We start from the raw sequence: 11,617 nt of genomic DNA on the forward strand, positions 1-11,617 counted from the left end.
TATCATATTATCTCAGGATACTTTTTTTTTCAGTCTCAAAAGAAATTTTGTTTTTTACTTGTGAAGTTGCATAGATATTCCCATATGGGAACATTAGGCTCACTAGTCATGAAGATTACTGTTGGCTGTTTGATCATAGGACTTTGGTCTCATCCATCACTGTTTATTGAATAGCTGTATCCCACACTTTCCATTTTCTCAGTACTTAGCTACTTGATTTATGTTTTCAATCCTCATGTATAATTTTAAGTAATTCATACATGTCTTGCATTAGTAGGCATATACATATTTTCTGTCATTTCAAATTAGCTAAATTTAATTTAGAAACTGAAATTAGTTTTCAAACTTTTCATGAAAAAGATCTCAATTCTTAATTGTGAACTTTAAGTTTTTGCATCATTTCTTGACCATTTTTTTCATTTATTTCCATAAATATGAAATGGGGAAAAGATCTGAGAAAATATTTTCTTTGTCGTCAAATGAATTTGGTTGGTTCAGGGAGTTTTGCCCAACAGATAAGACTTTAATGGTTGTCCAAATCCAAATTACTTATTTATTTTTTTTCAAATATGATCTCCCTACCTTTATAATACCTCTGTAACAGGTGAGCCTGAGTGGGCTAGTCATTGAGATTGACTTTCCACAAGCTACAAAGAATTTATTTATAAATCTAGGAAGACAATCATGTGTGTAGCTGAGTGAGCACACAGTCCACCAATTTGAGGAAATTTATGTTTGGAACAAAGAAACTGATTTAGAGACTGCTAATACAACAACATATAAGACATTATTCACAAATGTTCCACTATTCCTCCACATCAATAACTCCAAAATCATTGAGACAAAGTTCTACATCAAAAACATTAAATTCCTAATTCTGCACATGTAACTGTTCATTAATAAAACCTTCTATAAGAGTCATTAACTTGAACACTATATGGAACAAATTATCCAGTAAGCTATTATACTCGATACATAGTTCAGTTATATGTACTTTAGACATCCTGGTAATAAATTCTTCAATTATATCATTCAACAAGACTATTACTTCTTTAATAAATCTCACTACATATACAACTGAGTTCTTTTTTAGCATATTATTATTTTCACACATTATCCATTATATGTTGTTAGACTAGAAAAAATAGCATTGAATACTTACAAAAAGTTTGTATGATGGAGGTTTTGAATCGGCTGAAGGACTGCCATTCTTCTCGTGTATTCTCTTCTGCCCACTGTCGTAGATTCAGCTGACCTCTAGAACAGCTGTAGAGAACTGTTGAAGGTTTGTCTGGCCACAAGAAACACCGGGGAGAACCGGTGTAGGTTTGTCTGGCCTCAAGAAACACAGGGGAGAACTGATTTTGGATCCAAGAACATGATATGTTATATGTATTTCCATGAGTTATTACGATTTATCAAGTAGCATTGCATATCCAGTCCACAAGTAGGTCCTTCATCTAATTGGATTACATATGCTGAATCACTGCACACTCATTGAACCCAAACTGGACACTAATTAGATATGGTCAGAAGTGTCAAACGGCTGCCTGTTTGCATGTATCTCTCCTTTTTGTTTATTGATTCATTTGCATAGTTAGTGAAGTTAACATAAACTTTTCTGTAGCCTTTCTCTCTGTATTGATTGCTTCTGTTTACATGGGTAAGAACTGCCTGATGTCACAATCTGTAGACTTGTCTCAGTCGAGTTATATATGTTACTTTAATATAGACATTTCCTTATTTGGACAAACGTCTTTACAAAGCTTTATTATACACTGCAAATGACAGGGATGTATGGCATACATTAAAAAAGAAAATAAATTTTCTCTCCTCAAAACATTTGTATAAAAAATGCCTCAAATGCTTCACATCTAACCCCACTTAAATGTTTATCCAAGTCAATAAAAGGAAGAAAGTTTTGCAAGTTTTTAAGTCATGAATAAAATTAATAATGGAACTTTTTAAGATGCTTGTGTCAGAACAAAATTGAAATAGACTACATATGTTAAAAAGAATGTTGTTTTAAATGGTGTATTTGTCTAGTTTTTGATATGGTAAGAAAGTTATTGTATTATGTCATACACCACCTAATCAAAAAATAGAGCATTACAAATTTCTGGATAAATACATTGTAAAAATTAAGTAAGAATACAATAATTCCACTTTTACCTCTTGCATTGTTTGCTTGGGAACAAATCATAGAATGAGTTCATGATTCCCATATATGCCTAGTTAGTATTATGGTATTTAAACTTTGTTTTTATGTAAGCATAGAATACAGGAGGAGGATAATCAGGTCCTTACTTTTTTCTTCTATATATGTAAGGTTTTGCTTTGGATAGTAAAAACCTGTTGTGACTGTATTGTTAATTGAAATTCATAGCTATCTGTAATATATAATTGTTTTTATTGCATCAAATACTTAATGAAATATACCACCATCACAGTAATTGTGAATATGCTCTCTTAATAGACAAAGGAATGGGTGTCAACTATGAAAATGAATGGAGAGGTTTATGCTGTTAGCTTTAATCGAGATGGATCCAAAATGTATACTCATGGAGGTAAGATCATTATAGAATTGATAATTAAAAAATTAAGCTTACTTGACATGTCAAGCCTTCTTAAAACTGGCAGGAAAATGTCTTTACTGTTTAGTTGTTTCCAAAAGTTGGTTTGTTTTATACTGCGTAATATATTGAAAATGATTTACATGTATTTTTGGATTGTTTACATTAAAGTAATTGACCTTGAGCATGATTTCTGATGCAACTTTTGATAAATATATATAGAAATCATTAATTCACCTCTAGTGTTGTGAATTATTTAAATCTTCTTTCAAATAGTCTGTACAAGGTTATTCTAATTTTGAAAGTTGTAGCAGAAGTTAATCGACTTAATTTTTTAATAAACAATTAAAAGAGTTTTCTGTGGCTAAAATACAAAAACAACAATTAAAATTTTAACAAAATAATTAACAACTGTCTGAGTAACTCATTTATAATGTGCAGTTTATAAAATTTCTGATGCTTTTGATGCAAGTCCATCTAGTGACTCATATATCATGAAGAAAATGGGAGAACTGGAATGTTAAAGTTCCAAAGATATTGTAAACAGATTTTAAAAATATATTTTGATTTTATAACTATCTTTAAGAATGCCCAAAACCCAAGTTTCCTCTACCCATGGGAATAACTTGTGATTTTGTAAATGTTTTAAATTACTAGTGTTTTGTTAAAATATTAAAATGAACAAATTCTTAAGAACTGAACATAAAAATATTGTTGAACATGCTGAGAAATCTGTTATAAGGTTGCAGCACAATTCAAAACCCACAAATAAATACTAGAAAATGAAATAGCAAAAATTTACTGGTATCTGGATAAAAATCTATTTATAGATAATACAGATAATTAATGTGGCTGAAAATAAAATCCTATGTAACAAGTTTGTGAAATTTACTGAAATGGATCTCTATATTCTTTCAAAATACTTTTGTGTGTTCATAATTTTAGTATTTCTGAGCATTTTCAAGCGCTTAGTGTTTTAGATGTTAAAATTTCTGTACATGTAAGTTGTGTGTTGTTCAGTGTTATATGTCAGTGGAAATCTGGCTTTGTATGCATGAGTGTTGTACTGTAGTGTGAAATTTCATTGACTATTTTATTTCCTATGAATGTATTAACTTTATTTTCATTCACAGTTTAAGCTATAAATGAACAAAAAGCATAAAAGTGTAACATTTTAGTACATACATATTTTTGGCAGTGAGGTTTATAGTTCATCTTGAATATTTGCATCTCTGTTTACACACTTTTCTTACTGTAGAATAACTTTAATCTAAAATCTGATGTTAAACCAGTTTGTTCAGTTATATGTGAGTCACATGCAAAGTCTCCTAATCTCTTTTACTTACATTAGTTCATAAACAGCGACTTTTTTTTTTAAATCAGTCCTGCATTAAGCTAAAATTACTGTTATATTCTTTGAATAAATGGATTATTCAGAAACCATATGTAAAAGTGCTTTTGTTTAAAGCTTTCACCTTACATCTGTTTGATTTTAGACTTGTGGACAATGGAGTGAACCCTTTTGTTAGAACAATTTTCATTTGATACTCAAGATGTATCGTAACAAGTTTTTAGTCGTTGCTCAACAAAGTTCACTGTGGGGAAACGTATGTGAGATTTGACAACAAATATTTGAGTATATGCTCTCATCACTGGCAATAATTTGTATACATTATTGTTTGTTGATCTGCTCTTTTTCATTACTGCTCTCTTATCCCCCTTACTTGGAACTTTTGAAGTAATTTCATTTTGGTAACTTTTTAGACCAGTGTTTTCTATCTGATCTGTCTTTTCTTGCTTTAGTCAAGCTATCGGTCAGATGTTTTCTGTGATATTGTTTAAAACTTAGGTAATTGGATTGTATTTTTAGTTATGATTTCTCTAGATAAATATTCTGTTAAAAAAATAATTTTTTGTCATATTTTCTAGTAACAACAGAATGTTACTGAGATTTGTATCATTTATTTTGACTGACAGTAATTAAAAGACACTGAGATATGAAACATGTATCTTGGTTGACAGCAGTGGTAAGGTACTGATATTAGAGTTGTGTGTCCTGGCTGATTGTAATAAAAGTGTACTATGATCGGAGTATTGTCTTCTGACTCACAGTAATTGAGAGGTACTGAGACCTGAGTAATGACCAGACTGACAACAATTGAGTAGTACTGAGATCTGAATCGTGTTCCAACTGACAGTAAGTGAAATGTACCAGGATCTGAGCATGTATTCTGACTGACAACATCTGAGAATACTAAAGATCTGAAGTGTGTCCTGATTGACAAACTTTTTTTGAAAGAGACATTTTTGATAAAGGATTATTTATTATTCAGTCTTCTAATCTTTTCAGAAGTTTGATTAAATTCAAAGGTGTATAGAGAAATGTTGTATTTTTCCAGTCTATGTAAAATCTATCATTCTTTACTGCAGTTTTCTTACCTTCTTCAGTGATGCAACTCTTAAAGAGCTGAGTTTTGTTAACGGACTTGCATGTGTTATTAAAGTGAAGGTCATTGAACTTGATATGTTTACATATTTTGAATCTGAAGATAGTCTTTATCAAGCAGGGTATGATTCATATTCATTAAGAAACTACAAGTTATCCTTTGTAGTCAGGCAACGATATGTATCAAAGTGAAAGGACAGCATTATGACTTGCAGAATTCAGACAATTAGAGTATATGGGAATTACAGAATGTGATTTACACTACGATGCTCCATTCTTACAGACCTTATACAGAGGATATTAAGGTAATGTTCTTACTAAAATTAACCTCTATTTTGAAATACTGATTACTACAAGGTGTACCTTGATTTGGTTTAGATTTAGGTCAAGTATACGTCTGGGACATGAATTCAAGATTGTGTGTCCATAGATTCTACGATGAGGGTTGTGTAAAAGGATCTTCACTCACTGTCTCTCCAAATCAGCAGTACTTGGCAGCAGGGTACGTAGTACAAAGACAGCTAATGTGATCTAAAAATAATTAATTTTTATAACTTAAACATTGAACATTAAGTATTTATAATCATTTAAGTATTAGTTTTTGCTGTAGATATGGTATCGGTATTTCATGTAAAATACACTTACTTCAGTTCCAAAACATACATACCTTCGCTGATGCTATTTCTCGATCTTCATCTTTACCATCTAACTTTGTATTCACTTGCTCCAGTCTTTATATACCCCACTCGACTGCTCTCAGCAATATTTAACTTGCAAGACTTTACGCCATCCCTCACATGCCCTCTATGCAGGTACTGTATATAAGCACTGTATGCAGACAGTAATATCACTTTTTTCCTTCATTTTCACTTTCTAATAATTGAGAATTCTTTGTTTTGTTATCCAGAGATGTATTTAGTTGAATTTGTTTTTTCCTTAAAAAAAATTAAAAAATTGGATTTGAATTCCCATGTAACGGTTTCATGCAGTTATTGTTCTTTTCTCTTCTAGAGTCCCTATTGATTTCTTTTGGATCCCACTTAGTAGTGGCAAGTGTTGCCCAGTCTGGTATCCTTGTATTTAAATTATGCACTGGCAACCTTTATATCGGTTCCTGGTTGCAATGGGCTCTATTAAGATGAGGTGTTCCATAAGACCATCTGGACGTAATTCTGGATGGTGATATCTTATTACAATATTTCTAATGGACCGCTACTCGTGGACTATCATGAGTAAAGCTAAAGGGGATTTTGCCAGTCCCTGCTGATCTTAGAACTGAATCAGACGAGATCAGTTTGCTTTTAAAAATTAGGGAATGTGGTTCACCTGTTGCACTGTCTCCAAAAGCCTGTTCCTCAGGACTCCCCATTGCTTATGTTTCCCCTTTACTTCTACTAGTGGAGCTTGGGAGTCCTTACCACACCCAGTTCCCAGTCACTGGGGTGGTGGACAGAGGATTGAGTTCTCTCCAATCTCGGAGAAGAGGGTGAAGTTTGGGACTTTCCTGTCTGGGTCCTTGGAAGTTTTTCCAGATGTTGGTAGGAGCAGGAACAACCTCTGTGGGAACCTACTCGTAATACAAGTCCAGATTTGACATTAGCTATCCAGTGGGGGGGGTGCTTGGACCCTCTTATGAACACTGTCAGGTCTTATGTCGTTCATGTAGGGGGTCCACTGTCTCCTCATAAATCTGAACACGATATGGTCCCATCTTTGGTCCTTGGTGGAACAGTGTTCCTCATCCTCTCCATAATTCCATGGGTAAGTGGAATTCTCCTTGCCCACTTGGTGGAGGAGTAAAGACAACTGTTTGTAAGTCCAGACTGGATGAGTTCTGGACTTTGGTGAAGTATGGCATATGATTCTGCCAATCCAAGCCTGGGATGTTGCCTTTTGGACTCTTCAGGTTGATCAGAAGGATTGTCCAGTTTGGTTCTGATTTCTTTCTTTCATAAATCTGGTAGTTCAAAACGCATCATTCTATGGTTGCTGTTAGGGATCCTATCACAAAGATATATATATATATATATCTACAGTCCAACTGCCATGGCCACCAACATGGGATATGGGTACCATGACTCCTTAAATCCAACCTGAGTTGTGGAACCTTGGCTGTTTGGTTGGGGCTGGACCATCATACTTGTATTATATTCCACCCTTTTCAATTTTCTATGTAGTTCGGGGTGAAGAGCGTACCTGTTCTGGATGTAGTGTGGTGTTCTCCACTTTGATTCCACTTCTCGTGATACATATGTGTTCTCTGCAGATGCTTTCTGTATGATCTCTGTCCTCACTGGCCTCTCCACCTTCTCAATGTGGGATTCTAGCTATTAGTGTCAGCAGAGGTATGTATGTTTTGGAAGTTATCATTTTCCTGAACTGAAAATGTATTTCCAAACATACTTACCTCTGCTGACACTCTCCCTCCCTTCCTCCACAGTAAGAGCCAGTGTTAGTGCCCGGAAGAAGGTAAGTCTCGAAAAAGTGATTTTATTGTCTGCATACAGTGCTTATATACAGTACCTGCATAGAGGGCATGTGAGGGCTGGCATAAAGTTTTGCAAATTAGATATTGCCAAGGGCAGTCGAGTGGGTTATATAAAGACTGGAGCAACCAAACAAAACATTAGATGGCAAAGATGAAGATCAAGAAATAGCTGTTAGTGTCAGCAGAGGTAAATATGTTTGGAAATACATTTTCAGTTTAGGAAAAAGATAACTATCGTAATGTTTCCAGTTTAAATTGGTTGATATTTTTGACCTATTACCCAGTTAGAGATATTTTACATAAGTTTTTTATTTTTAAATTCCTATCAAATTCATGTAATTCAGATCATAAAATGATTTTTTTAAAGCAAGTATAAACACATTTGATCCAGGTAAAGCTCTGTCAAAGTTTATTTTCTGTGTATGTGTTAGCTACTTCTACATTATACCTAATTTTGTGCTGATAGAGTGGAGAGAGGGCAACTAGTTAACAGCAGCCATCACTAACTCTTGGACCACTCTAGTTGAATAGTGGGATATGATTGTCATTCTTATAACACACCCACAACTTCAAAGTGTGCAGCTTGACTAAGATTCACAGTTTGGCAGACTAACGAACAGACCATGTCCATCCGTAGATGAATTATTACATAAATAATGTAACTATTAGACATATTTTGTTTAGTGCTAGACATGGAACATGTCAAAGTGAATAAAGTACAAGAACAAATTTTATTTTGTAAATTTCATACTTTCATTTAAAAGAGAAATTAAATTGATGAGGATCTTGAAATTGGAACTTTTTAAAATGTTTTACTTTTATGTTTCTTCAATTTTAGATTGATACAAACCATTATTTAAAACAACTCATTGTATGAATTGTTTTAATGCAAACCTATGAAAATTTTTCCAGGTCTGACACTGGTGTGGTAAATATTTATGAAACTTCAAACTTAGAAAACTGTCAGAACCCCAAACCTACAAAAACTTTGTTCAATTTAACTACTCAAGTTACGAATCTGAAATTTAACTGCACTTCTGAACTTTTGGCCATGTCATCATTTATGAAAAATAATGCTGTCAAACTGGTAAGTCTCTTGAGTAAAGGTTATGTGGTTGGAGTTTGAGTAAAAGTTATTTATATACATATATATAGTATCATTTTAAGACAGTTTGCTGAACTATTATAGGTAAAATGTTCACAAATTTTGTGGAGGAACATTTTTTTATCTATTTGCTTGGTACATTGTTAGAGACAATTCTCTCTTTAAATAAAACTGTATTTAGTTTTTGTTTGTTTCTCCTAGTTTTATATAAAGGAATATTGTACATGTGCTCCTTTGCAATTGAAATGCTGAGTTTGTGTGGAAAGTTGGTGATGAAATACTGTGGTTACTCATAGATTCTGAGTAAAATGTTTAGAATTGACACAGAGCAAATTTACTGTCTGTTAATAACTTCAGATAAAAACATTTCTTATACATACAACTGTTTCTAAGTAAGAGTTAACCATAAATTAAAGCAAGAGTGGATTTTTTTCTATTATCAACTGTAGCAGTAATTTATTAGAAAACCTTTTCAAATACATGACTTGAACTCTTCAATTCTGTGTGTGCTTCTTGTATGTTGGAGGTTAACCTGCAAGAAAGTTGGAGAAATGGTGAAAACATTAACAAGACTTGAAAAACTAGAAATTATCTTATTTACCATACTAAAAACAACAGGAAATTTTTCAGTTAGAGTATGTGCTTGTGTTGTTGAAACATCAAATATTTAGCAACTTGTTTTTTTTACAGTAAAGACACTTTAATTTTAAAAAATACTTGCATGTTTTTTGAATGTTAAAAATAATGTTTCAAAATGTAAATATCAAAGTATCCAAAACCGTTAACAGTGGTATAATTTTCTTTTGTGTTTCTGAACAGGTTCATTTTCCTACTATGACAGTCTTTTCTAATTTCCCTTTATTCCATCATAATTTCAATCGAGTAAACAGTCTTGATATTTCCCTGAATAGTGGTTACATGTGTTTTGGCAATAACACAGGAACTGCATTCTTATTCAGGTATGGTAATTCACCTATTATTTATTCTGTATGAAAGATGTTAGGATATATGAATATGACAGTTTAGTAATAATACATTCTATATTTATAAAAATTAAACATGTTGATTACTAAGTTACATTAGCCTCTGAAAAATGATAGACATATTTTTTAAAAATAAACGTTTTTCAGAATATGTGTTCCTCTACATCTATATTTAAAGTGTATGAGCTTTGCCATCAGAAACACTTAGCTCATGAATAAATGTAGTTTCTAGTAAGTTATGTCATTTATGAATTCAGACAAATGAAATTTTATTATATTGTGACTTAACTTATGCAAGGAGACTTTTAGATGTTACATGTACTGAAAAATATGGGTGTAATGACTGTGATGTATTGTTATTTTTACTTGAAAAGACTGCTTTCTCTGTCAGGGAAGTTTAAATTGTAACAAAATTTAAAGAAAATTATAACAATTTAATACTGGAAAATTATATATATATATATTTTTTTTTATATTTTGTCACTTTTTTTTTCAGACTGAAACACTATTCAAACTACTGAAGTTTTTGAACATCTTTAAAACAAGACTTATAAAGAACTTCATTAACTGTTGGATTAGTTTGTTGTGAACTATCAGGTGTCAATGCAAACTCAAAATATCCCAAAGCTATGTAAAAAAACTTGTGTTTGAATAAAATTATTTCCATTTTATAAGCCTCGAGATAGTTTTTGGCATTGGTAATACAACAAGAAATTACATAGCTGGTCAGAACTAACAGTAAATTAGGAAATCATAATTATTACAGTATTTTATTGTTTTGATAGAATAGATTAAAAGTTTAGTTTAAAATATTAAAAAAATATTGATTTATCCAAGTAATCTTGGGAATTTGCTTCTGCACTGATGACTATTCTTAATCTTGAAAAATGTAACAGAAGTTTAAATGCATGCACGTCCCCCAGCACTCTGTAAAAATGGTATATTTTTAGAGGGAGTTGGATGTAATAATTTGTGTTAAATCACTCAGTTAAACTTTACCATATACTTAAATTTCTAAATACTAACTATAGTAGTAAATATATATATATACACTCATATTAAATCCATATATATCGTATGTATCTCAAGAAAAATATGTTTTATTATATGGCTAAGAAAATGATTTATAGGATTTAACATAGCTTGAAATTATGTCCTGACATAACATTTTGTATGAAATTGTATGCAGCATATAGTAACGGTAATTTGTAAAATGGAAAATTACTTCTAGTGAAAGAATATTTGATCCCTATAATATTCTAGCTAAATATAGCCTTTTCACCAACTGCCTGTCTGTGTAACTAACTAAATCTGAAAGATTAAATCCTAAACTGAAATTTGTTGATAGGGGGGGGGGGTGAAGACATAATAATACGGATTATGTTCAGCTTCCCATGTTAAAAGTAATGTGAAACCATAATAATGCAAAAAAAAAATATATACTTCCCATATTTGAGTTAATGTAATGTCAGAAATGACAACCATTTTTCTTATACTTTTACAAGCAGAATAAATTCTTTTGCATATTCAAAATAGCTCATATAGTATTCAATAATATAAATTTTTCTGTTTATTTTTTGAAGCTAAGAAATGTGAGCACATAGGTTAAGCGATTGAATGTTTAGGTATGAAACATTAAATCTTGTACTGATTTCTTTTTTGATGTGTAAGTGACAAACTACATATGAATTACCTGTGATAATTATTTTTAGAAAGAACAATGACCATGGAAACCTGTCAAGCTCATTTCTCATATTGATATTTCAAACTGTCATGCACCTTTTCAATACTTGACTTTAAGCCATGTAATAAACAAAATGTCAAAAAGAAGTTCTTTAAGCATTTTGTAAGGCTTTTTTAAACCATAATGAAAAATATGCTGAATGAAATAAATTATAAATTAAGATTTTGTTGAAGAAATTTAATTTTTGAATTTGATAAAAAAGTAACATTTCTTTTTTAACTACAAAGTAGTTTTCTGACAATATGTAACTGTACTTACTGTGGTATGTTCCACATTTG

The 11,617-nt window shown here is 31.7% G+C and overlaps 1 protein-coding gene across 2 annotated transcripts in view; it reads left to right on the forward strand.

The window, feature by feature from the left end:
- The window catches only part of LOC106459202 (U3 small nucleolar RNA-associated protein 18 homolog), a 36,185-nt gene extending 25,916 nt beyond the window's left edge, over positions 1-10,269 (forward strand). For both annotated transcript variants that reach the window (XM_013918802.2, XM_013918801.2), the window contains exons 10-14: positions 2,477-2,567; positions 5,398-5,521; positions 8,420-8,594; positions 9,432-9,571; positions 10,092-10,269. In XM_013918802.2, the coding sequence (XP_013774256.1) occupies positions 2,477-2,567; positions 5,398-5,521; positions 8,420-8,594; positions 9,432-9,571; positions 10,092-10,116 (555 nt within the window). In that variant the 3' untranslated portion in view covers positions 10,117-10,269. The remainder of the gene's footprint in view (positions 1-2,476; positions 2,568-5,397; positions 5,522-8,419; positions 8,595-9,431; positions 9,572-10,091) is intronic.
- The last annotated feature ends 1,348 nt before the right edge of the window (positions 10,270-11,617 follow it).

This window comes from Limulus polyphemus, unplaced genomic scaffold, assembly GCF_000517525.1.
Source record: "Limulus polyphemus unplaced genomic scaffold, Limulus_polyphemus-2.1.2 Scaffold574, whole genome shotgun sequence".
NCBI lineage: Eukaryota > Metazoa > Arthropoda > Merostomata > Xiphosura > Limulidae > Limulus > Limulus polyphemus.